At 58.4% G+C, this 26,475-nt stretch overlaps 3 protein-coding genes across 3 annotated transcripts; 2 read left to right on the forward strand and 1 right to left on the reverse strand.

The window, feature by feature from the left end:
• The first annotated feature begins 543 nt into the window (after positions 1-543).
• PDXK (pyridoxal kinase) lies at positions 544-9,014 on the forward strand. The gene is made up of 11 exons (XM_049785440.1): positions 544-666; positions 3,695-3,749; positions 4,633-4,737; positions 4,834-4,917; positions 5,251-5,297; positions 6,150-6,235; positions 6,740-6,785; positions 7,377-7,488; positions 7,997-8,133; positions 8,337-8,403; positions 8,626-9,014. Exons 1-11 carry the CDS (start codon positions 580-582, stop codon positions 8,736-8,738), a joined length of 939 nt encoding a protein of 312 aa, XP_049641397.1. The 5' UTR covers positions 544-579; the 3' UTR covers positions 8,739-9,014.
• A 2,402-nt stretch (positions 9,015-11,416) lies between these two features.
• Positions 11,417-13,161, reverse strand: CSTB (cystatin B). The gene is made up of 3 exons (XM_049785458.1): positions 13,006-13,161; positions 11,767-11,880; positions 11,417-11,612 (listed from the first exon to the last, which is right to left on the reverse strand). The coding sequence occupies exons 1-3, from the start codon at positions 13,069-13,071 to the stop codon at positions 11,496-11,498; spliced, it is 297 nt and encodes a 98-aa protein (XP_049641415.1). The 5' UTR covers positions 13,072-13,161; the 3' UTR covers positions 11,417-11,495.
• Positions 13,162-19,881: 6,720 nt separating this feature from the next.
• On the forward strand, positions 19,882-26,475 carry RRP1 (ribosomal RNA processing 1). Its single transcript, XM_049785434.1, has 13 exons — positions 19,882-20,042; positions 20,488-20,570; positions 21,424-21,481; positions 22,816-22,901; positions 23,008-23,069; positions 23,405-23,534; positions 23,621-23,685; positions 23,867-24,003; positions 24,161-24,249; positions 25,221-25,318; positions 25,405-25,424; positions 25,761-25,877; positions 26,118-26,475. Exons 1-13 carry the CDS (start codon positions 19,910-19,912, stop codon positions 26,255-26,257), a joined length of 1,218 nt encoding a protein of 405 aa, XP_049641391.1. The 5' UTR covers positions 19,882-19,909; the 3' UTR covers positions 26,258-26,475.

Genomic DNA, 26,475 nt, shown 5'->3' on the forward strand with positions numbered 1-26,475 from the left:
GAATGAATGAATGGAGTGGATGAGCAAATATGGGGCCAGAGTGACTAGGGCCTATAGAGCACAGCAGGTAGGAGACACTTGCCTTGCACGCGCCCACCCGAGTTAGTTGCATCCCAGGCCCTAGAGTCAGGACCCCCTCTCCCTAGGACCCTCCCCTCCCCTCCCCAGGAGCGCAGAGCCAGGAGTCCACCTGAGCACCTGCAGATGCGGTCCAAAGCCCCAAAAACAAACCGGTGAGCGCGTGAACGAACGAATGAATGAGTGCAAGGAACGGGTGAGGCCAAGCCACGAAGGCGGGAGGGACGTCGGCAGGCAGGAGGAGCGGCCCGCGCCCCCGGGTGCCTGGCGCTTCCCGGTGCCCGGAGGCGCGGGGCGGGCACTGGCGGAGCCACGCCCGGGGCCGGGTCCCGGAGGGAGGCGAGTGGGCAGGCCCGGGAGGCGGCCGGGCCGGGCCGAGGCAGCGCGTGCGCCGAGCGGGGAGGCGGAGCGGGGCGCGCTGGGCTGGCCGGGCCGGGCCGGAGCGGGGCGCAGTGCTTGCAGCGGGGCCGGGCCGCAGCCTCCCCGAACCCCGAGCCGGGCATGGAGCCCGAGTGCCGGGTGCTGTCCATCCAGAGCCACGTGGTCCGCGGCTACGTGGGCAACCGGGCGGCCACGTTCCCGCTGCAGGTGAGTGCGGGGCCCGTGACGCAACCCGGGAGCCCGCGGGGCTGCGTGACCTTGGCCGGGCGCCCGGGGCCCCCAGTGCGCGCTCACCTTGCCGGGCGCAGCCTCCAGCTCGCCCAAGGGGTCCGGAGGGGTGGCCGGGGTGCTGGCTGGCTGTTGGAGGGCAAGGAGCAGTCCCGTGTTGCTGGGTGCCCCTTGCCTGTCAAGCTGGGGGGGGGGGGGGCAGGTGGCAGGGCCCTGAAGTTAGGAGCAGGTGCCTGGACCTGCAGGCCATGGGACCTGGCTCAACAGCAGAGCCTGAGTTGAGGCCTGTTTGGGGCGGTTCCAGGGTTCAAGTCCACACTGGGGCTGGGCTGAGCTTTGGGCACCAGTGATCTGATCTGGGCACAGTCCAGGGTTCTGCCACCTGACTCAAATGTAGCGTGGTGGGGGACCCCTATGTGTGTCCCCCCGCACGTCTGTTTCCCTTTGGGGCCATTCCCAGCAGTGCTGGGGGTCACTAGGGTGGACTATACTATCTCCTGCCCCTCAGTCTTATCTGCGGGGCCCCAGGGTGCTTCTTTCCCTGACCCCAGGGCACATGGAAGGCCTCATGAAGACTCTTCTGTGGGGACCCCCGAACTCCTGAATCCAACACCAGGGCTGGGGGCCAGCCCACTTCTCATAGTGTGAGGCCCATAGTTGCTTGCCCACCACAAACCTGAGTTGCCGCTGAGCCACGCATGCCTTGTGCCCCGAAATTCTGCACTCAGGTGGAGGACGCAGAGGGGCCAAGTGCAAGGCTGGCAGGGGCAGGGGTCCCCCATCCGCTCTTGTGAAGGCCCTGGTGAGGTCTACTCCGAGGCCCCTACACACCCATTTGTGGGACCTTGAGCTCCATTCAGGGGCACTGTCTGGACCCCAAGGGGCAAGGGCAGTGGTGCAGGCTGAGCCCCCACCCACAGAGGGACTGCCTGGAGGGGGACCTAGCCTGGGCTTCATGGTAAGTGGCCTGAACCCTACAGCACCCCCCTGCCGTCTGCACCCAGGAGTGTAGGTCTGGCCTATCTTCTTCCCTCACCTAGGCTAGGAGACAGGAGTGTCAGGGTTGGAGTCCAGGTGTCGTAAGTGAGGCTGAAGTTTGTGCATGGCTGATGAGGGATCTTTGAGCACAGCCAGGAGGAAATTCTAAGCAGCCGGGAGGGACCCATAAATCAAAAGAAAAGTTGTCAGGCCCCGAAGGGCCTTCTCCAAGGCGGGAACCCAGGTAGTCCCAAGGGCCAGGCTGGCAGCTCCCCTGGGGTGTGGCAGGTTCACCAGACACGGGCCCCTGGGACATGGGCAGGGCTTCCTGAAAGTCCACAGTTGCTCAATTTCTGGCTCTGGTCGAGGTGACTGCCAGATCCCAACCCCCTCTGCCTGTCCTGGAGAAAAGCAGGAACTTGTTGCTTTTTCATTTATTTTTGTTTTGGGGCCACACCTGCCAGTGCCAGGGGTTCCTCCTGGCTCTGTGCACAGCAGTCACTCCTAACAGACTCTGGAGACCCTGTGGGATGCCGAGGACAGCTGAGTGCAAAGCAAATGCTGCCCTCCCCTCTGTGTTACTGGACTGGGCCCAGGAACTTATTTCTCCTGAGGGGAGGGAACAGGGGTTTGGGCTTTTGCTCAGGGGTTATTCCTGGCTGTATGCTTGGGACCTTGGAGTGCTGGGACGAATACACATGCCTTTGGGGAGGGGAGAGAGGAGAGGAGGAGGAGGAGGAAAGGGAGAGAGGAAGAGATCTTAGGTCCACTGACCTTACTTTGACCAGAAAAGCAGAAACAGGATGTGTTCTGTGCCTCTTACTGCTGAGAGAGAGAGAGGTACCCCTCCCTGATTGTTCTGTGCCTCTTACTGCTGAGAGGAGAGGGAGAGGGAGAGGGAGAGGGAGAGGGAGAGGGAGAGGGAGAGAGAGAGGGAGAGGGAGAGAGAGAGAGAGAGAGAGAGAGAGAGAGAGAGGAGAGAGAGAGGAGAGAGAGAGGAGAGAGGAGAGAGAGATGTGCCCCTCCGTGAAACTCTCCTGGGAGTCTGGTTAGGGCTTGCAGATGGTGGGTGACTGTAGTCTGGGAGTACCGGCTGCATCTGTGCCACCAGCCGGGACCTCAGCACCAGCTCGTGAGACACGGGACATCAGGGTGGGCAGCAAGAACTGGAGCATGGCTGTGGGGGGCTTAGGCCCTGGCTCCCCTCCTGAGGGGGTGGGGGAGCCGTCTCACTCCTGGGTGCAGGAATGGGTTGAGATTGAGCAGCCCTCTATCCAGGGAGGGTAGTGTGAGGGACCCCGCTGCTAACTGGATGGGCTATTGCCCAGACGCAGTGGTCCTCAAACTATGGCCCGCGGGCCACATATTGTATTTGTATCTGTTTTGTTTCTTCATTGCAAAATAAGATATATGCAGTGTGCATAAGAATTCGTTCATAAGTTTTGTTTTTACAAGAGTCAGACCCTTCAATGGTCTGAGGGATAGTGAACTGGCCCCCCGTTTAAAAAGTTTGAGGACCCCTGGCCCAGAGGGACAGTACAAACAGAACAGTCCCAGTCTAGGGGTTCACATTCTGCCCAGGGCACATACACATTGTTCTCCTCCCTCACCCCAGTTCAGGGAGTCAGGGTAGGGTGCTGGGAATCTGCTTCCTGGATCCACTGAAAATACCCCCGAAGCTCCTTCCTCCCCGCTGTGTGTTCCTGCACCTCTGAGCTGTGTCTCAGGCTTAGGGAGAGCTGGGGAGGGGCCCCAGGGCCTGGAGCCTTCTGGGATTCAGCTGGTGGCCAGCAGTTCTACCCTCGAGAATTTGTGGAATGAGGGTGTGGACATCCTGTGTGTGTCTTGGCCTCATCCTGGACAGCTGCCAGTCCCCCTCCCCCGAAGTACAGGGCCTCCAAAGGTGACCCCAGGAGCAGGGCGGAGCTGGAGGGACACAGGGTGGGGACAGGTCCTGCCTGCCAGCTGGGGGTGGGGGCTCTGCCCTTCCTGGGAAAGGACCCCCTCACCACTCTCCTCTGCCCCACAGGTTTTGGGGTTCGAGATTGATGCCGTGAACTCTGTCCAGTTTTCCAACCACACAGGTAAGGCAGGAAGGACATGGCCCTGGGAGTCTGGGTTCCTTCCTGGGGGTGACCTCTGAGAGCACCTTTGGGCTCTTCCCCTTATCGCACGTGGGGACATTGAGCCGGGTGATGCCCGTTTCTTTTGGGCACAACTGATGGTGCTTAGGTGTTATTCCTGGCTCTGCACTCCACTCAGGAATCATTCCTGGCAGGCTCACGGGACCCTCTGGGATGCCAGTGATCAAACCCAGGCTAGCTGCATACAAGGCAGATTCCCTCCCTGTGTGCTTCCACCCTGGCCCCAGATGATGATTTTCTTCCCTCAGTGGGGACACTGACTGGGCCGGGCACTCCCCTGGCCACACCATGTCCCGGAGATGGGGTACGTGGGATGGGAGGGCAGGACCTGGGCCCACAGACCCCGAACTCTGTCCACGGACTTGCTGCTTTGCTGGTGGCAAACCATTGATGCCAGTGGTTGCTGGCACCCCGAGTTGTGGGGAACCACTAGAGCTAGCTCCTGACACCACCCTGGTGAGGGGCCGTGTGAGGTGGCGGGGGAAAAGCAGGTTGGGACTGAGCTCAGCAGTTTGAGACCGTCAGAACCCCGTTTCTGTCAACCCTGTTCTGGCTGCTGTGTATACGTGTGTGTCTCTGCCAGGGTCTTTGCATGTGTGTTTGCTGTGGGGTCTGGTGTGCGTGTGCATACATGCTCATGGTGCCTAATGTGTACCTAACCTGATTGCATGTACTCTTGTACCGATGAGTATGTGGTGTCAATACATACAGATTCACACGTGTGTGTGCAGTGTGTACAGCTGTACCTGAGTACATTTGCACAGGTGTGCCTGTGTGTCTATGCGCTTGTGCCTGGTGTAACCTACCTGCCTGGTGCCCGCAGGGTACCCACACTGGAAGGGGCAGGTCCTGAACTCAGGGGAGCTGCAGGAGCTATACCAGGGGCTGCGGCTTAACCAGGTGAACAAATACGACTATGTGCTGACAGGTGAGCGAGTGCTGGGTCTGGGGGCTCCCTGCAGCCCGTCTCCACACAGTCGGGTTCTTCCTGGGAGGTTCCGGCTATGACGGCATCTCCCCACAGGCTACACGCGGGACAAGTCCTTCCTGTCCACGGTGGTGGACATCGTGCGTGAGCTGAAGCAGCAGAACCCGCGGCTGGTCTACGGTGGGTCTGAGGGTGTTAGGACTCTGGCCTGGGAGGGTCTGAGGGTGCTAGGACTTAGCCTGGGTGGGTCTCGGCGGGAGGAGGAGCAGCCTCAGGACTTGGGGTCCCAAGGAAGTTCTGGGGGTGTCAGGCATCTCTCCTGCCCCTGCCTGTGTCCCCACCGTCTCATGACTGACACAGGGTCGTAGTGGCCTCCCTGTATCCCGGGGAGCTTGCGTGCCTGACCAGCCGACTGTGGACTAAGCTCCCTGGGCTGGACTCTGCAGCCTGAGCCCCTGGCGAGAGGCACAGTTCAGTAAAAGCCACCCTGCTCACTGTCCTTTGTTCCCACAGTGTGTGACCCAGTGATGGGAGACAAGTGGGACGGCGAGGGCTCCATGGTCAGTGCCTGCATGCGGGGGTGGGTGGGTGGGGTTTGAACACGCCCACATGCATGTAGTTGCATGTTCTCATCTACTCACATGGCATGCTCACAAACATGCTTACACACACACACTCGCACACTTAATGCCATGAAGACAGGCTCTCTGGAGGGCGAGGGGCAGGGTCGACTCAGATTCTGGGGTGCTAGACTCCCCTTCCTCCTCCTCTCCTCCCCTCATCCTGACCTTCTGCCTCGTGGTGTGCCAGGCCCAAGAGATAGCACAGCAGGGAGGGCATTTGTCTTGTTTGTGGGCCATCCACAGCACCCCATAGGGTCCCCCAAGCCCTGTTGGGAGTGATCCCTGAGCTCAGAGCCAGGAGTGAGCCCTGAGCACAGCTGGGTGTGGCCCCAAAACAGAAAAAGGGGAGAAGAAACACATCATGTGGTGTGGGTACAGCTCCATCTTCAGCGGCAGGAGACCAGAGTTCGTCTCCAGTGCACAAAGGGACCCCAGGACCAGCCCCTGAGCCCTGCTGGGTGCGGCCTCAGGATATGTGAAATGTGCTGTCCACCCCAAGAAGCATGCGCACACATGTACACACACAAATACAGGTACACGCAGACCCACATACACACATATAGAGACATAGGCTCATAGAGACATATACACATGTGTGGGCACACAAACATGCTTATATGTACTTACACATAGACACACCCACTCAGCCTTGGGGGAGCCATCCCTGCCGGGAGGGTGGTACCCCAGGGGGTGGGGTGGGGCTCCTGCCCTTGGCCTGGACGTTCGGGGCGCTGGTTCCTCCCGCCCTTGGTGCCCATCAGCCCAACATCTCCTCCTCCTTCTGCCCAGTATGTGCCCGAGGACCTGCTGCCAGTCTACAGGGACAAGGTGGTGCCCGTGGCAGACATCATCACCCCCAACCAGTTTGAGGCTGAGTGAGTGTTGCTGTGCAGGCTTCAGGCACCTCTGGGTGGCCCTCCCCACCTCACTTCCCCAGGGGTGCCCTGGCCTCGCTCCTGACCTAGGGCCTCACATATTCCCCAAGTAACAACAGCTGAACCCATTAAATGGGTTTCAGGCCAGAGAGATAGCATGGAGGTAAGGCGATTGCCTTGCATGCAGGACGGTGGTTCGAATCCCAGTATCCCATATGGTCCCCTGAGCCTGCCAGGAGCGATTTCTGAGCGTAGAGCCAGGAGAAACCCCTGAGGGCTGCCGGGAGTGACCCAAAAACCAAAGAAAAGGGGGGGTGTCAGCTCACCTCGGACCCTAATCCTGGCCGTGTATTAGGGTGTCATCACTTAGTGGGACCCGGCATTGTCACTAGCTGCTCCCGGGAAGTGTGAACCCAGAGGGAGTTTGAGCCCATGGCATGCTCGGAGGGGGTGGTCTGTGTCCCAGAGGACCCTGAAGAGAACTCACCTGCCTCTCTCTCACAGGCTGCTGAGTGGCAGGAAGATCCACAATCAGGAAGAGGCTCTCGAGGTGAGGAGCTGTCCCTGGCATTGCCCAGGAGAAGGGATACGGGATGGGTAGCCCCGGGACACACACCCAAGTGAGCACTCTATCACACAGCTGTAGACTAGGAAGATCAACTGTAGTTAGAGGGGCCGGAGCGTAGCACAGCAGGAAGAGCACTCACCAGGGTTCCCTCGGCGTTTACCCCGGCGTCCCATAGAGTCCCCTGAGTCTACCAACAGTGACCCCTCGGTGTAGAGCAAGGACTAACCCCTGAGTGTTATTAGAGTGGCTCAAACAAACAAATTAAAAAACCCAACCATAGGGCCAGAATGGTAGCATAGTGGTAAAGCGTTTGCCTTGCACATGGCTGACCCAGGATGATGCAGGTTCCATCCCTGGCATCCCATATGGTCCCCTGAGCCAGGAGTGATTTCTGAGCACACGGCCAGGAGTAACCTCTGAGCACCACTGGTTGTAGCCCAACCCCCCACCCCCCAAAAAAAGGCCCAACCATGGTAGGATCTGGTTAACTACAAGTGAAAGTTGATAAAGTGGACGAGACCCAGAGGGGGTTTGTGGGAGTGCGGGAAGTGCCTACCCTCCCTGCCATCCCAGGTGATGGACATGCTGCACTCCATGGGCCCCGACACTGTGGTCATCACCAGCTCCGACCTGCCCTCTCCACGGGGCAGCGACTACCTAACAGCGCTGGGCAGCCAGAGGATCCGTGAGTGTGGCCTTTCCCTCCCTTCCCAGCACACGTCCTCTCGACCCCCCTCCTCAGACTGGGCCTCGGGTGAGGCTTCCGTGAGTGGTGGATGGAGATAGGAGTGCTGACAGGTTTATTCCCCCATGGTCACACTGGCCGGGAGCCTGGCCTTGAGACAGGGGTACATACATATGCCTCCAGGGTGGGTCCCCCAGACACAGTGCTCACAACCACACCAACATGCATGGCACATTGTAGTCAACATGCAAACTCATATATGCACTCGACACACAAATGCACTAAGCATACATGCACTCACATGAACTCAGTCACACACACTATCACTCCACCTCCCCCCTTCCTGTGATCTCAGGGTCCTGCAGCCACAGCCTGAGGTTCCTCCCTAGACACCCCCCTCCCCCCCCCCCCCCCCGGTCCCCACACCCTAACTTTTCACAGGGGAGCAGGGAGGAGCACAGGTCATGCAGGGCCAAGGCTGGCGTCCCACTCCCTGCTGTGCCCCCAGGGAACCCCGATGGCTCTGTGGTGACCGAGCGGATCCGCATGGACATGCACAGGGTGGATGCGGTCTTCGTGGGCACCGGGGACCTCTTTGCCGCCATGCTGTTGGCCTGGACGCACAAGCACCCCAATAATCTCAAGGTCAGCCTAGGGAAGGCGGGGAGGGCAGGTTGGGGTCTGGCCTTCGGCAGGTGAAGTGGGAATACTTCTTGTCGATCCTCGGAGCCAACCAGGGCAAGTGGGCACCACTGTCCCCTGGGCACAGCCAGGTCTGAGGCCTGTCCCTGACTCGGACCTTGCAGGGTAGGGAGAGCAGTGGGTGCTCACCGTGTCTCACCCCACAGGTAGCCTGCGAGAAGACCCTGTCAGCCATGCACCATGTCCTGCAGCGAACCATCCGGTGTGCCCAAGGTGTGCCAGAGAGGGGTCGGGGGTCCTCTGGGGGTGGTGCTGATGGTTGCTCTGGGTGCTCACAGCCTGCCCGCGGTGGGGGGGCATCTGGCAGGAGCCGGACCATATCCGATATGAGACTGGGTCTGGTCCCATACAGGGTGTGGCCTAACACATAGTGCAGGGCCTGGTGCCATGATGGAAGGGGCCTGACACTGGTCTTCTCTGGCTTCTGTCCTGCAGCCCAGGCCGGACAGGGGAAGAAGCCGAGCCCCGCGCAGCTGGAGCTCAGGATGGTCCAGAGCAAGCGCGACATCGAGAGCCCTGAGATCGTGGTACAAGCCGCTGTGCTGTGAGCCCCCACCCGCTGCGGTGTCCCCATGTGTGTCCCGTGCAACTGTGATGTCCGCCTCGGAGCCGTGACGAAATGTGACCCTCCTCCTGCTGTGCTGTGGTGCCCACTGCCACTGAGCCCCGAGCTGTCCTGCTTTCTCCACCAGCCAGTAGCCCCGGACCTGTCTGACCGTGCTCGCCCACTTGCCAGGCCTGCGGGTGGTGGACCATCCGAGTGGGCAGGGTCTGGGGCTTGAGTCTGCTGGAACTGTCTCTCCCGAGACATCTTGCCAGGAGTTTCGCTGACACCACATCCCACCCTGCAATTCCTGCTTCTCGCTGTGCTGGGCTGTAGGGAGGTGTCCCCACTGGTGCCTCTTGGTGGTTGCCTGTGGGACATGCTAGCTGACCACACAAAGAAAGAGTGTGGATTGGGGGGGGGGTCCCATTAGTAGACCATGGTGGGGGACCTTCCCTTCCCAGAGCATCTCTGCTTTCCTGGGCTGCAGTAGCAGGGTCACCCACTGAGGTGCTCAGAGAAGATACCTGTTCCTCCACAGCCAACAGCTCCCTCCCCTTACCCTTACTCCCCACCCCAGACTGCATAGCAGGTGGCATTTGGGGGTTCTTGGGGCCTTTGTAGGGTGCAGGCACTGTAGACATGACTTGGTTCTGGGGGAAACTCTGTCTCTAACATTCCACTCTTCACAGAGCACCCTCTGAATTCGGGGTGCTGAGGCCCTGGTGTATATCCACCTGCCAGGCCTTGGTTTTATCTAGAACTTTCCACCCATGAGTTCACCGAGGGTCGGGGCCAATTTAGAAACTGTCTGTCTTTGCTCTCGTTTCCCCATGTGCAGAGGCATTTTGTGCTGGGGGCATGTCTGCCCGATTCCAGAGCACAGAAACCTCTGTCGCTCCCAGTCCCGTGTTTCCAGCCAATCTCTGCTGCTCCCGGTGGTTTTAAATCGTGATTGTGCTGCCTGTTTCTCTGCAATACACACCAGTGACCAGCCACTCGGCCTCTTCTGGTTCTTCCGAGGGCACGTGGGGAGACAGACACGGAACATGGTGGCCCAGGAAGTGGGTGGAGGCACATGCACACAGTGACAGTGACTGCTGACTGGTATGCATGACAGTGCTCAGGACTGACTCCCGCAGGGCTCTGCATTCAGGGATTGCTGCTGGTGGGATGCCAAGATCAAACCTGGCTTGGGGCCCGGAGAGATAGCACAGCGGCGTTTGCCTTGCAAGCAGCCGATCCAGGACCTAAGGTGGTTGGTTCAAATCCCGGTGTCCCATATGGTCCCCCGTGCCTGTCAGGAGCTATTTCTGAGCAGACAGCCAGGAGTAACCCCTGAGCACTGCCGGGTGTGGCCCAAAACCAAAAACCTGGCTTGGATTCTCACCCATCACTTTTTTTTTGGTGGGGGGTCACACCTGGCAGCACTCAAAGGGTTACTCCTGGCTCTGCTCATAAGCGCTCTTGGACCATATGGGATGCTGGGATTCAAATTGGAGTCTATCCTGTGTTGGCCGAGTGCAAGATAAACGCTTTACCGCTGTGCTATCACTCTGGCCCCACACCCATCACTCTTAACCTACACGTGTTGGGTTTATGACTTTAGACCTAATATCTACCTTGGGGCCAGAGCAATAGCACAGCAGAAGGCATTTGCCTTGTATGCTTCCACCCAGGTTCAAGCCCTGGCATCCCATAGGGTCCCCAGTGCCCCCACCCAAAAAAAATTGCCCTAGCTTGTTTATAGGCAAGGGCAAGGATGCTAGACATATCTCCTAGGGGGGCCCTCAGGAATCTGGGTTGAGGCAGAAGAGCAGATTGGATGTGACCTCCAAAACAAGTGTCCAGGCCCTGAAGTGCAAATGCTCTACTTGCTACTTCATGAGGGGAGCTTTTGCAGGTCCCAGGAAAGGTGTCATCAGCCCCAACACCCTTGGCCACATGGCCCAAATGCAAAGCTTCTGCAGGAATGTTGGAATCCATGGCTGCATAGCACACACACAGGAACCTTCTGGGAAACTCACCCCCAAACAACCTTATCAAGGGCAGCCCCAAGGCTAGCTATCCCTCCAAGGATTCACACCACAGCCATTTCATAGATCATCCATGGGTGCAGGGAGAGCAAGAGCCCTGGGATTGTGCATGTAGGGGTCAGGGGTACAGCTCTAAACCCTATTCATGTGCCTTGGGCCAGGCCCAAGTGAGGTGAAGGCACCTAGAACACCCAAGTGCATGCCAGCAGGAACCCTGTCACTTGAGACCAGTCACTTTTTCTTTTGTTTCGGGGTCACACCCTGTCATACTCGGGTTATTCCTGGCTCTGTGCTCAGAATCGCTCCTGAGAGGCTCCAGGAACCATATGGGATGCCGGGGATTGAACCAAGGTCCGTCCTGACCAGCTGCATGCAAGGCAAACACCCTACCGCAGTGCTCTCTCTCCGGTCCTATTTTCTGTCTGATTTTTGCCACACCTGGCTGTGGTCAGGAACGAGTCCTGGTAGGTTCAGGGAACCATATGAACCCAGGTCAGCCTCATGTAAGGCCAGCCCCTTCCCACCACACTCTTCACTCCTAACCATCTGCTCCTCTGCTGAGATGACAGCTTCAGACAAGAAAACACCTGGACTGGGTGCAGAACCGTTAAAAATACATTTCAGGGCGCCTGCAGCTTTCTGGGAACTGAAGCAGGTCACACGGGGACTTGGGTTCAGGGCAGAGCTGGGCAGAGCAGGCAGGCGGGCAGGGTCCAGCCAGGGTCCTAGAAGTAAGTCAGCTCGTCCTGTCTGGCTTTGTTCATCTGGTAGTTGTGCAGGGCCAAGGGCTTGTTTTCGTGCGGGAGGCTCTCGAACACACGAAGGTGTGTGAACTCGTCGTCCTCCACCTGGACCTGGAGGGAGGGCGGATGGACAAGGGGTGTCACTGGGGGCTGGAGTCAGGGCAGCTGACAGAGGCATAGGATCTCACAGTTGTCCTCCAGCGGACTATGCACAACAGACACATGGGTACACATGGGCACTCCCTGCGGCCACCCCAGGACTCGCCTTGATGAAAAGGTTCCGTCCAGCCACCACCTGGGTCTTGTACTCCACAGCCTTGAAGGTGCTGAACTTCCGGTTCTCCTTCTCCTCCAGCTGGGCCCTCACCTGCAGGAAGGAGACGGTGTGTGGTGAGTCACACACACACACATGCGCTTAGGTCACACTCTCCTGGCTCCCTTCACAAACTGAAGGATGGTTTGTTTTTTGGGCCACACCCAGGGCTTGCTTACTCCTGACTTTGCACAGGCCCTGGGGACTGACTACGGTACGGGAGTGTCGGGGTTCAAACCCAGGCCAGCCACATGCAGGCAAATGGCAAGTACTTGCTAAGCTAAGCTATTTCTCCGACAGCCCCAAGAATCTGAGCTCACAGGTCTGGGGCCAGGGTTCCAGGCAGACCCTGAGTCTTGGCAAGGGGGTGCCCTGGCATCCCCCAGCACTACTGGGAGACCCCGAGAATCAGCACAAAGAGGGTACCTGGCCTAGATGCAGTGACTGCTCTGCTCTGTTTCAGGGGTAAAGGGGGGCCCTCTTGGGCTGACCCTGTCGAGGGCAAATGGGAACCCGGGCAGGGCTGCTCCATTTTTGGCATATAGCCCCACTCTGATGTCAGGGAGGGAGCTGATCAAACCCGGGGACAGCAGGAACGGGCGGGCATGCTGGGGCACAGCTGTCTGAGAAGTGGGCCTTGAGCTGGCGCCCAGAACATGCCCACTTGTGCCAGTCTTTATCACCCACAGCAGGGGCCGGGCCCAGCGCCAATGGGTGCAAGTGGTTTCGGTAAAGGAACCCAGGTGCGCAGACGCTCTGCCCTCGCCTACTTGGGGGGGACACGACACAAGTAGGGAAGGTGGGTGGAAGGGTGGAACGGGTTTTGGGGGGCCCCTTGCCGGTGAGCCATGCCACGGGCCTCTTCCTGACCCCACCGTGGCTCAGGGTCACCCTGTCAATGGGCAATGGGTAAAAGGTGAGCAACAGGGGGTTCCCAAGCCCCCCAGCCCACTAAGCCGGGTTCCTCATTTTAGGGGCCCCCTAACCCAGCGGCACTGACTCACCGCCCTGCCGCGATCCGGGCCAGGCTGCCCATTCCCCCGGAGCCCGGCGATGCCCTCCCGGGCCTGTCCCCTCCCCAGGCACCCCAGCTCCACCCCGGGGACCACGCAGGTGCAGGCAGCCGGGCCGAGCCCCTCGGGTCTGGGCTGAGCCTGGGGAACGGCTGGGCGCACTGACCTGGTCGGCGATGGCCTGGGTCTCGGCGGTGGCGGGCTTCGTGGAAGAGGGGCCTCCGCACATCATAGTGGCGGCGGGCGCGGAGCACGATCGAGTGAGTCCAGCAGCGCGGCGGGCAAGGGAGAAGAGTGGGGAGCTCGCGGAGGCCACGCCCACTAGGTCACGGGACCAGGGCGCGTCACATGACGCGGGGACATCACGTGACCCCCGCACCATCACATGATCCGCGTGTCACGTGGGCGCGACGGGTCACTCGGTGCCGAAGGAGACGCAGGGCCTGGGGACTCCGCTCCACGTGCTCTCGGGCTCCGCTGCCCGTCCAGCTCAGAGCCCGCGGCGGAAATCGGGGCCCCGCACCCGCCCGCCCGTTCCGGGACAAGCCCTGCGGTCGGTCAGCAGCCGCTGGGCTCTGGGCTGACCCCGGCCCGGGCAGAGGACAACTCCCCGCCCCCGTCCCCCACATCTGCATGGCCCCAGGGCCCGCTTGGGTGGGCCTATGCCGGCCACCAACCCTGGCAGGGCGCCTGGTGGAGTTGATGGTGGGGTCGCATGGTCCGCCCAGGACCCCCGAAGCGAGGAAGGGCCCAGACCCAGACGCCTGTGTTGGGGTGTTTTGCTGATTTGCTAGGGAAGGTGTTGGGGTGTCATTTATTTTATCTATTTTGTCTTTTTGGGTCATACTCAGCGGCTGTCAGGGGTTCCTCTTGGCTCTGCGTTCAGAAATTGCTCCTGGTAGGCTCGGGGGACCATATGGGATGCCGGAATTCGAACCACCGTCCTTCTGCATGCAAGGCAAACGCCCTACCTCCATGCTATCTCTCCGGCCCCTAGAGGTTTTTTGGGGTCACACCCGGCTGCGCTCAGGGGTTACTTCTGGCTCTGCGCTCAGAAATCGATCCTGGAAGGCCAGGGGACCATGTGGGATGCCGGGATTTGAACCACCGTCCATCCTGGATGGGCTGCTTGGGAGGCAAACGCCCTATTGCTGTGCTATCTCTCCGGCCCTATATTAAACTTTACTTATTAGGTTGCCGGAGCGATAGCACAGCGGGGAGGCCGTTTTGCCTCGCAACTTGTGGCTGACCCAGTTTGATTCCTGGCATCCTATATGATTCCCCTGTGCTTGCCAGGGGTGATTTCTGAGGGCAGAGCAGCAGTAACCCCTAAGCGCCGCCGGGTGTGGCCCCAGAACGAAAAAAAGAAAAAAAATTATTAAGCACAAGACAAGCAATGAGTCCTGAAGCTGGCCGGTTAGTGCTGTTCCCTGTGGACCGACAACAACCCCGACTTTGGGTAAAGGCCTTCCTGTTATGCTCTAAAACCAAAACTAAGAGTTTCCTGATGCCCTTTACGATGATCTGTTAGATCGCCTTGGAGGGTACATATTGTTCACATGAACTTGGGAACTGTCAGACCACCACTTTCCTCCTTTTAGCTGGATTGGCACTTTGTTCGGGACATGGCTGGAGATTCAGGGCCTGGTTGGGAGGTAACTGCGAGGCCTGCCTTTCACAGAGCCTCATTCCGAAGAGGGGAGGGTTTCAGGACATGGTTGAGGGTGACAGAGGAGAGCCAGTGTGCATAGAACGGCTGATGTCTTAGGACAGAGGGACTTATGCTAAGTCTTAATTCAGGAGGGTGGCTTTACACTGGGAGCAACCCAACAGACACCCCCTTTCACGGCAATCCCTCTGGGATGACTCAGGAGCACCTGGCAAGTGTAGGCAAGCCCTGAGAGAGGGCAGACACCCCCACTGTCTACCATGACTCACAGCAGGGAAAGAGGAACTCTGGGTGCTGAGCTCCTGATTTGGGGCTGCAAGATGACAGCTGAGGCTTCGTGGTCACTCCACAGCCCACCCAGCACCAGGTTCCCCAGTGGAGACAAAGACTCAGTTATTGGCCCCACACGCATCCCAGCCCCCCTCTGTCTCCAGCCAGGCCCTGCTGCAGTGACCTCAGTGCCTTGAGCATCTCGCTCATGACCAACTCGACTTCCTGGTTCAAGCAGCTTGAGAAGCCCAAGCAGGGCTCAGTTCTCCCAGGCTTCCCTGTCAACACCCCCAAACAGAGACTGTGTCCAAGGGCCCCTTTAAGCCTGCTCTCAGCAGTCGCCTGGGTTCAGTCTGTGGAAAGTCGGGGTAAACGTGTTTGTTAAGTAGATTTAACCCAAGAATCCTTTTTGAGGGGACAAGAGAGAAGAGGAAACATGAAGCCTTGTGACATTTTCTTTTGTTCTTTGGGCCACACCCTGCAGTGCTCAGAGGCGACTCCTGCCTCTGCACTCAGGGGTCACTAGTTCTGGCAGAGTTTGGAGAACCACAGAGGGTCGTCCTGGGGATCGAACCCAGGTTGGCTGTGTGCAAGACGAGCTCCCTCCCCCTTGTGTTGTCGCTCCTGCCCTTGGGGAACACTTGAGCCCCTGGCGCTCAGTCCCATATGAGGCCTGAGGATGAGGTGCTACTGGGTCGCTGCAGTGCTTGGGTTCTACAGAGTGCCGGGTTTCAGATGTGGGCCCTGAATACCTATCACTGAGCTTTCTCCTGGGTTCCATTTTTGGAGTGCCACACCTGGTGGTTGTCAGGGGTTACTTCTGGCCGTGCCTGGGGGACCCTACGGGGTGCTGGGATCAAACCTGGATAGAGCATGTGCAAGACAAGTGCCCTCCCGCTGTGCTGTGGCTCAGACCCTGGCTCCTTGCAAATTCTCTCATGGCCTTGCGGGAATGAGTGTTGAGTCCTGCTTACAAAGCAGCTCTGGGCTCGTTCCCAGGCCTTATCAGATTTCTGCCCATGGTTAGGACAGAGAGTTGTTGGGAAAGTTTCATAATATTAGCAGGGTCCTGGGGCACTGCTGTGGATTTCCTTTTTGTTTTTGGGCCACACCCAGTTTTTACTCAGGCTTTACTCCCGGCTATGCGCTCAAAAATTGCTCCTGTTTTGGGGAACCATATGGGACACCAGGGGATCCAACCAGGGTCCGTCCTAGGTTAGCCGTGTGCAAGCCAAATGCGCCACCGCTCCGGCCCTGCTGTGGATTTCCTGACTCGACAACTCTCGCCCACCCATGATGAGCCAGTTCCTAGTATTGAGCCAGCACTCCTCCAGCTTCCACTCAGCAGTTCCTGCCACCCTCGGGCTTGGGGAGTCCCTGTTCTCTAGGAACAGGCTACTACCTGCTCGTTTGTACACCCCTGGCTGCCTCCACACCCCACAGCACGGATCTGTGCAACCCAAAAAGCTTGTGCAACTCTCCAAGTCTGTGGGCTGGGGACATGGTGCAGGGTTGGGGGCCCATGCCCTGGGTGCCCCCAGCACTGCTGCCTGTACTCCAAGGCTGAGCACTAATCATCTGCAATGGTAAGCACCACTCCTGGGGGCAGCAACTCCCCAATGCAGAGGGGCCAGAGGTGGTCCAGTGGGTTAAGCACAGGCTTTGCATGCAAGACCCCAGCCTTCTTTTTGTTTGTTTCTGGGTCGCACCCGGCAACTCTCAGGGTTACTCCTGCCTCTACGCTCAGAAATAGCTCCTGGCAGGCCTGGGGGATCCTATGGAATGCCAGGATTCGAGCCACTGTTCTTCTGCTTGCCCTACCTCCATGCTATCTCTCTGGCCCCAAGACCCCAGCTTTCATCCCAGAACCACTTGGTACTCGCTTGCCAAGCACCACTGGGAATGACCACCAGTATTGAACCTGGGGTAGGATGTAAGCATTGTTGGGTGTGGTCCCAAGTCCAAGAGGAGAGGGCAGAGGATAAGAGAGAGAACAGGAGAGAGAGAGAGACAGACAGACAGAGACAGAGAGGAGGGGAGGGAAGAGAGGAGAGGGGAGGGGAGGGGAGGGGAGAGGGTGAGAGTGCAGAGGGGTAGGGAGAGAGGTTAGCTTAACTTTACTATTAGAAAATGCAGGGCCAGAGCAATAGCACAGAGGTAGGGCATTTGCCTTGCATGCAGACGATCTGGGTGATTCCCAGCATCCCATATGGTCCCCTGAGCCTGCCAGGAGCGATTTCTGAGCACAGAGCCAGAAGTAACCCCTGAGCGCTTTCAGGTTGTAACCCAAAAACCATAAAAAAAGAAAAAAAAAAGTTCACTTTTCAGCTGGAGCAATAGCATAGTCAGTCAGGTATTTGCCTTACATGCACATGACCCAGATTTGATCTCCAGCATCCCATCGAATCCCCCGAACCTACCAGGAAAGATTTCTGAGCACAGAAGTAAACTCTGAGTACCACTGGGTGTGCCCCCCAAAAGAATATTCACTTCTGAGCTGTAGAGGAGGGAGGAGGGAGGAGGGAGAACAGGGGAGGAGAGGGGGTGAGAGTGAGAAGCAGAGTGGAGAATGGTCGGTCTACACTTTGCTATTAGGAAATGTCCATTTCTAGGGGCTGGAGTGATAGCACAGTGGTGAGGCCGTCTGCCTTGCATACAGCCAATCCAGGTTTGATCCCTGATATTCCATAGGGTTCCCTAATACTGCCAGGAGTGATTTCTGAGCACAAAGCCAGGAGTAGCCCCAGTGCTGCTGGGTGTGACCCCAACCCTCCCCCATCCCCTGCAAAAGAAAATACATTCATGTACAGGCTGGAGAGTAGATAGGGCTTTAGGTGCTTATTTATTCAGACTTTTTCTTCTCAGTAACCAAAATAATTTTATTGGAAGAAACTTGAGGAAGAAGTGAGAGACAAATATGAAAGAGAAAACACAAATGGGGTTCTTGCTTCATATAATCCCTGGAGCACAACCAGGTGTGGCCTAAAAGCCAGAAGAGTATGTGGATTCCTGCTGGTGGGGCCCTGGGCCTCTTCCATCATCCCAGTCCCGGGTGGAGGCGGAATCAGGCAGGGATGGGCCAACTGCAGTGTGGGTTGAGGAGAGTGTTAAATTTACTGCCCCTCTTGGTGTCAGCAGTTTCTCCTTCATCAGCTCACTGAGGCCCTTAGGATTTACAAGTTACAGACTCCCTCATTAAGATAATTTTCAAGGGAGGGGAGAGACACAAGAAAACAATCCTGACAGAGCAACAGAACAGCGGCAGGGCATTTGCCTTGCACATAGCTGTCCTGGGACAGATCCGGGTTCAATCCCCGGTATCCCTTAGGGTTTTCTGAGCCTGCCAGGAGCGTTTTCTGAGCACAGATCCAGTAGTAACTCCTGAGTGTAACACCAGGCAGTGCTCAGGGATCATTTGTGGTGGGCTCAGGGGCAATCTATATAGTAGAGCCTGGAATCTAACCCGTGTAGGCCACGAGCAAGATAAACGCCATGATCTGAGCGATCACTCCCAGATCTACTGTCTAGTCTATTTTCAGCTTTCCAGGACTCGTATTGGGCCGAGGAGTTAGCACAGAAATTAAGAGCCTGGGAGGCTGGAGAGATAGCATAGCAGTAGGGCGTTTGTCTTGAATGCGGCCAATCCCAGACCGAAGGTGATTATGTAAGGTAAAAAGAATTTCTCTGCAGCTTCCCGAGGACTCCCCTTGACCAAAAGATACATTAACTGTTGAGCTTCACAGGACCCCACCCCTTCCTAAATCCCAGGAACTTGTCCTTGACATCTTAACTTTTGCAAACCTCCTGACTTGTGGCTATCTAAGTCTTGCAGAAATGTAACTGAGCAGATGTCAAGTGTCACTACTCCCTGAAATGGACCACCCTACTGGAAGCTATAGAAAGGCTTGTTAGATCTGGTTCGAGGCTCTCTCTCTCTCTCTCATCCTCTGGGGCTGCTTGTAAATAAAACTCTTTGCTTTTGCATGGTCTCTGCCTCTTGGAGTCATTAGAGGGGTGCGTGTGGAGTTCCCGACCTTATCAGTTCGAATCCCGGCATCCCATATGGTCCCCCAGGCCTGCTAGGAGCGATGTCTTCCTTTCTTTTTTTGGTTTTTGGTCATACACGGCAGCGCACAGGGGTCACTCCTGGCTCTATGCTCAGAAATCGCTCCTGGCAGGCTCAAAGGGGGGGGGGGGGGACGACCATGGGATGCCGGAATTGGAACCACCGTCCTTGTGCATGCAAGGCAAACGCCCTACCTCCATGCTATCTCTCCGGCCCTTGCCAGGAGCGATTTCTGAGCAGAGCCAATAGTAATCCCTGAGCATTGCCGGTGTGGCCCAAAAACAAAAAAACGAAACAAAAGAATAGAAAGAAATGAAGAGGGGCCGGAGAGATAGCATGGAGGTAAGGCGTTTGCCTTTCATGCAGGAGGTCATCGGTTCGAATCCCGGCGCCCCATATGGTCCCCTGTGCCTGCCAGGAGCAATTTCTGAGCCTGGAGCCAGGAATAACCCCTGAGCACTGCCAGGTGTGACCCAAAAACCAAAAAAAAAAAAAAAGAAAGAAATGAAGAGCCTGCTTGCAGCCTTGCGTGTGCCCTACCTGTGTTCGATCCCTGCACCCCACATGGTCCTCCATGGCCTACCAGGGGTGATCCTGAGTGCAGAGCCAGGAGGAAGCCCTTAGCACCCCAAACTAATAATCTCGTAGCACGGCGGGGAGGGCGTTTGCCTTGCACGCGGCCTACCAGGGGGGTTCGATCCCTGCGCCCAGGCGGGTGTGACCCCCAAAGCTAACAGAATCATCGGCATACTGCATCCACCCCCCCATTCAAGAGTTCATGCCCCACGACGCTCAAAGACTCGGCGCGACGCCCGTCCACGGTGCGGCTCGAGACCTTCCCCGGCGCCGAGCAGTGACGTCACTCGACGGCGCCGCCGAGTGGCCGGAAGAAAGCGTGACTTCCCGCGCAGCGGCGGCGCAGGCAGCCCGCGTCACCGAGCGCGCCGGCGGGGTGACGTCACGCGCGCGACGGGGCCGGGGCGGCGCGGCCTGTTGACGTCACCGAGCGCGCCGAGCCGACCGAGCCAAGCCGAGCCGAGCCGAGCCGAGCCCGCCGTGGGCGCGATGGCGTCGTCCGTGCGGCTCCCGCCCGAGATCCAGCTGGCGCAGCGCCTGGCGGGCAACGAGCAGGTGAGCCGCGACCGCGCGGTGCGGCGCCTCCGGAAGTTCATCGTCGCCAGGACGGAGCCGGCCGCAGGTGGGTGCCTCCACGTGGCCCGCCAAGAAGGAAGTCGCAGAGGAGTCGCAGCCCCCAGCCCTGTCTCGGCTCTTGGAGTTTTTTGGGGGGTCAGGGGTCAGTCCCGGCAGCGCTCAGGGGTTTCTCCTGGCTCTGCGCTCAGAAATCGCTCCTGGCAGGCTCAGTGGGGGACCATATAGGATGCTGGGATTCGAACCATCGTCCTTCCGCATGCGAGGCAAACGCCCTGCCTCCGTGCTCTCTCCGACCCCGGTCCTTGAAGGTTTTTAGGCAGCGCTCCTGAGGTCGAAACAGAGCGGCTCCTTGAAGGAGGGGGTCTGTGTGCTTCGTGTCCCCTTGTTCAGTTAGTTCAGGAGAGTCCAGGGTGGGAGGAACCAGGCTTCCTCTGGCCATGTCCCTGGCCGCTGGGCAGGCTCTGTGGATAGACCTATGTTTCCTTACACAGGTGGTTTCACCCACGACGAGCTGCTGAAGGTGTGGAAAGGGTTGTTCTATTGCATGTGGATGCAGGACAAGCCTCTGCTGCAGGTCAGTGGGCAGTGGCTGGGCTGCAGGGGAGGGAGGACCGTGGGGTGGGTGGGATGTTGCTGAGGCCAGAGCCTAACTGTGCAGGGCCTGTGCTCCACCACTGAGCCCTGTCTTCCCTGCACTCTCGCCTTGAGCTGTGTCTGTGCATTGCACACTTTGTGTTTTTGTCTTGTTGGTTGACCTGGGATCAGGTGCAGGACTTAACCCTGGCTCTGCACTCAGGGTCACTCCTAGTGGGGCTCAGGGGTCTATTAGGGCTGCCAGGGATGACCCTGGTGGTCTTATCAGGGTCAGGGCCTTCTCCCTGCGATGTCTCCCAGCCTTGCCCACAGTTTCTTATTTGTGTGACTGCCGGCAGGGCTGGCCCTTTACTTGGTGAAGCCAGGCTTGTTTGATTTGTCTGTCAGCATCAGTGAGTGTAGGTCTGAGATGGTGGGAACCAATGGGTACCTTGACACCAGGGTCTCCCCTGGAATTCCTTTGGGTTTTTGAACTACACGTAGTGAAAGTAAAAAGCACTTTTCAGTAAGTCAGGAGGAGACCGATATTTACCGACACCCAGCCCCCTGCCCACACACCCCAGCAGGTGGTACTCTCTGGCTCCATGGACGTTGTCAGGGGACACTCCATGTGCTGCCCCTGTCGACACCACCGTCTTGGGCTGTCTTGGCTGTCTTGTTGCCCAGCTGTGGCTTTTCCCCAGCTTGCTGCTGAGGGGGCTCGGCTACCTGGTTTCTGATCCCCCACACCCTGGGCTGCAGGGCCCAGAGCCCTCGACCCCTCTCAGCTTCAGCATCAGCCTCACTTCAGGCTCAGTTGTTGCCGCTGCCAGTGAGGGTCTGTCCCCCCGCAGGAGGACCTGGCAAAGACCATCTCACAGCTCGTCCACTCATTTCAGACTACAGAGGCACGTGAGTACACCCGGGTCTAGCGGGGGGGGGGGGGGGGTGAGGGCTGAGCTCGGAACAGGGCCCCTTTCTCGGGTGCCTGGGTGCTCCTCTGAGCTGTTTCTTGATGGGAAAATGGGCTCACCACCATGTGTACAAAAGTCTCTCAAGGTGGGTACTGGGCATGTCTACATGGCAGTGCAGGAGTTTCTTAGGCCTGGTGCTCCTGGGCACTGGGCTCTTTTGGTGTCTCTCAAATTTGTGACTTTGGACAGCCTTAAGGTCCACCAGTGGTTTTGTGTCTCTGGATCAGTGGTCCTGCCAGACAGCCCTTGTGTCCATGCCCACCCTGACACCAGCATTCTTGATCCTGCCACTACTTACGGTGCTGCATCCTGGGTAGCATCTCAGGCACTGCGAGGACCCTACCTGGCAGATTCTGTGAGCTGAAGCAGAGGCCCCTGAAGCCTCTGCCAGTGATGGCTAACCTTTTTGAGCCCGAGTGCCCAAACTGCCGTACAATGCCCAGTCCTCCCAATGGCCAGTCCGGCCCTGTTGCCAGGTGAGCTGCAAAGCAGACACCGGCACACTCGCCTCCTGCCACACCGCATATCTTAATTGCGGACCCCTTCCCGCATGCCAGCTGCATGGCCTTCGCATGCCACCACTGGCATGTGTGCCATAGGTTCGCCATCGAGGGGCCCTAGACCCTCTTTAAAGCCGTAACCTTCGAGGCTGGGTTTGTCCCAGAGTCTGGCTGGTGCAGCCCATAGGGCCCGTTAAGCTCTGCGTCATGTGGGTGATCATGATTGCATGCCAGTGGGGTCTCGGGAAGTGAGTCTAGCCACCCTCCCCCCATTCTTGAGGGGGCTCATGTGCCCCCACATGTGCTGTTGGGGAAATGGCTGCCTTGTTTTCTGGCCACACTAGGTGGCTCTCATGTGCTCAGGAATCACTCCTGGCAAGCTTGGGGGAACACTATGGAATGACAGGAATTAAACCCATGCAAGGCAGTACCCTCCCCACTGTGCTGTCACTCCAGCACCACCACTTTCTTGTTTTTTGGTTTTTGGGCCACACCCAGTATCGCTCAGGGGTTACTTGTGGCTCTGTGCTCAGAAATCGCTCCTGTCAGGCATAGGGGACCATATGGGATGCTGGGATTCAAACCACCATTGGTCCTGGGTTGGCTGCTTGCGAAGCAAATGCCCTACCACTGTGCTATATCTCTCTTCAGCCCCTGCTACCTTGTCTTGATTCCCCAAGAGCCTGTCTCAACACTGAGCCCCAGTGGGTGGCCAGCAAGGGGGGGGGGCTCTCCATCCTGCCTTGCCCAGCTCCCTGATCCCCCTCCGCAGAGCACCTATTCCTTCGGACCTTCTGGCAGACCATGAACCGTGAGTGGGTGGGCATCGACCGCCTCCGCCTCGACAAGTACTACCTGGTGAGTGCCCAGGGCAGGGCTAGATACCCCACTAAGCCAAGGCCCTGTCCTGCCCAGCACTAAGGGGCTGCTGTCACGGTCTTCTACTGATGCCTCTCTGCCGCAGCTCATGAGGATGGTCCTGCACGAGTCACTGAAGGCGCTGCAGATGCGGGGCTGGGATGAGAGGTGTGTATGCTTTCTGCATCTCTGTCCCCGTGTTGAGCACAGGCCATTGGGGAGGGTGGGGGAATGACATTGGCCTCTGACTTTTTTTCTGGGAAAGTTCAGCTGGGCCCCACAGCAACTGCTCCCTTGGAGGATTTTCCAGCTGCCACAGGTGCCTCCTGGTGGGTCCCCATGCCAGGCTCTGCCTGAGCTCCCAGGTGCTACTTCCCTTCTGGTTGAGCCCTACCTGCACTTGATATGGCTCTGCAGCAGCTCATCAGCCTTGGGGCACAGAAGCTTCTGGATCCTGGCTGGGGTGGGCAACCCAGTTTACCTGAGGTTGCTGCCCCCCATAGGCACACGGGCCCCCTGCTGGAGCTCCTTGAGGCTGAGATCCTGCACCCTGACAGTGAGGCCCCCAGCGGTGTGAAGAGCCACTTCCTTGACATCTTCCTGGAAGAGCTGACCAGAGTGGGCGCCGACGAGGTGGGGTGCAGGCCTCGGGATCCTGGTTCTGGCTCTGGCTTTGGGGGAGATGGGCCCTGTCTGAGCCGCCACTTCTCTCTCCGCAGCTGACGGCCGAACAGAACCTCCGCTTCATCGAGCCCTTCTGCAGGGCCGCAGCACACACTGGCGAGTGAGTGTTTGAGCGCAGGCTCTAGGGAGCAGGCTGCATGACCTGTGCTCACGTTCACACTTGTATTCACACTTGCACACACATATACTCACTCACATGCTCATTTATAGTCCCCCCATGGTCACACCTGTGCTCACGCTCACAGTGGCATGCATGCTCACACGCGTCGCTCACCCTGCAGCCCTGTAATCCTGCACCATGTCATCTGTGGTGTCTTGAAGCCCATCGTGGAGCAGGCCCCGCTGGCCATCGAGGCCCTGATGGATGAGCTGGACACACAGGAGGCGAACGGGGACGAGGAGCTGGGCCAGCCGGCAGGTGAGTCCATCTCCTTGCACATAACTCCTCCTGCCTCAGTCCCCAGAAGCCAAGAGGGAAAAGCCAGGGACAGACGGGGCAGGTCTCACTGTGCTGTGTCCTCAGCACAGGGTGTCCTGCTGTCTTTCTGCCCCTCAGTGTGGCCCTTTTTGTCTAGGTGGGGCAGATTCTGACTTGGAGGAAGAGGAGATGGAAGATGATGACGATGGTGACAGTGACAGTGACAGTCCTGAGGTCGTCCTGCAGGTGTGTAGCTCTCACACTCTGGGCCCCATTCTGCCATGCCATGGGTTCCTGCTGCTGCTTCAGGGACCCCGCGCAGTGGGTGGACCCTGGTTTTCCTCAGGGTCAGCCTCAGCCCTGTCTTCTTTCTGGCAGCACATGGGCGCCTGTGTGTGCGCCTGAGGAGCTCTTGGCCTCTGAGCCAGGCAGGGTTTGAGGGAGTGAGAAGGCCCCAGGCCGAGGGCAAAAGCTCAGGTCCCCTCCACACAACCCTGTAGCCCAAGGGCAATGGCTGGGAGCAGCTAGGATGTGGTATGACCCCCCTTAGAGGGTGTTGTGACTCTGTGTAGCAGGGTATAGTGTAACCCCATAGACTAGGGTCTTGTGACCACCACAATGGGGTGCAGTGTGATCCCACATAAAGGGTGCTATGAAACTCCCACACCCCACAGTGGGTGCTGCGTGCCTGCTTCCCACCTGTTGTAATTCACGTCCTCTTTGTTTTGTTTTGAGGCTACATCAGGCAGTGCTCAGGTGTTATTCCTAGCAGGCGCTGGGAACCCTATGGGCTGCTTGGGGTCGAACCCGGGTCGGCTGTGTGCCAGGCAGACACCTTCCCTGGTTTGCTCATGCTCCAGCCCCTCATTCCCTTCTTTGTTTGTTCCTTCTTTTTTTTTTTTTTTTTTTTTTTTTTTGGTTTTTGGTTTTTGGGCCACACCCGGCGGTGCTCAGGGGTTCCTCCTGGCTGTCTGCTCAGAAATAGCTCCTGGCAGGCACGGGGGACCATATGGGACACCGGGATTTGAACCAACCACCTTTGGTCCTGGATCGGCTGCTTGCAAGGCAAACGCCGCTGTGCTATCTCTCTGGGCCCTGTTCCTTCTTTCTTGATTCCCACGAGCCGAGGGTCTGAGATCACAGGAGAGATAGGCATGTTTCTGGGCCCTAGCAGGAATGTCAGGTCTGGGGTACTAAACCTGCTGTGTTCCCCCCAGTTCGACTATGAAGCTGTCGCCAACAGACTCTTTGAAATGGCCAGTTCCCCGAGCACCCCGACCCTCAACAGGAAGCGGCTCTACAAGATGGTCCGGAAGTGAGTGTGTGGGCTCCATCCTGGGGGTTGGCCCTGGAGGTCTCTGGGTGTCCTTTCTGGACCACTGCTGACTCTGCTCCTTTCAGGCTGCAGAACCTGGCAGAAGGTGAGCACGGCGGCCCCACAGACCTTCACCCCCCTGGGCTGGCGGCTCTGCAGAGCTGGAGCAGTGCAAATCCTGCTGTGTGGCCCTGAGCCATGGCCATGTCTGGACCCTTCAGGGTGATGCTGGTTCTGGGGTGGGACACAGCCTGTGAGACACAGCCCTGTGGGGATCTCCAGTCTTGCCCTTCCTTCCCGGAGGATTGGAGCGAGCTGGAACCTACTGTATCCTGAGCCTCCTAAGGGGTATTCCTGGAAGCACGGGCTGGGCTGGGGGTTGGGGCCTAGCCGGCCTTGGGGCGCACTGGTGCACAGACCTGAGCAGCAGTCCTGTCCACAGGCCTTTTCCCAGAGGACGAAGTTCCCGAGAAAGTCTACGAGAAGCTGCAGCCTGGCTGCCGGGAACGGAAGCGGAAGCGGAAGGGCCAGAAGCGCCATCCCAGGGCTCAGGACACAGGTAGGCCTCGACATCGCCTGTTACTAGCCCATCCCAGCAGCAGGCCCATGTCCTCCACCCTCCCTGCTTCCCCTGCCTGGGCCCTATGAAGGATAACCTGCAGACCTAGGCTGTCCTGTGTCTGGAGGGGTCAGTCTTATCCCCCAGGGTCTGGGCTCCTCCATTCTCACACACTGGGATGGCCCCTTCTCGTGGCCGAGGCCCATCTTAGTGCTGGCTCATGTGACCTTTTGCCTGCAGAGGAAGCTGGGCCGGAGGGCAGCCCTGGCAGAAAGGGGGCTCAGCACAAGCGCCGGAGGCCTGGGGCTCCCAGGAGAAGAGCAAAGGCCGGTGGTCAGGGTCCGCCAAAGAGGAAGAAGAGCCAGGGCGGCCGGAAGTGACTTCAACACATGGAGGCTGCGTTTCTGCACCCTGGGACTGTGGGGGGTGGGCAGAGGCCAGCGCTTAGGGCCCGTTCTTCTGGCCACGAGTCCCCAAGGCCTCACACCCAATACTCCCACCCAGCTGAGCCAGGCCCCCTGCACTGCTCTGATGGCCAGGCGGACCATGGACACAAGGATAGGAGGCATTTGTGGAATAAAATGCTGTACCTATGCCA

The sequence above is a fragment of the Suncus etruscus genome, chromosome 13, assembly GCF_024139225.1.
Source record: "Suncus etruscus isolate mSunEtr1 chromosome 13, mSunEtr1.pri.cur, whole genome shotgun sequence".
Classification (NCBI taxonomy): Eukaryota; Metazoa; Chordata; class Mammalia; order Eulipotyphla; family Soricidae; genus Suncus; species Suncus etruscus.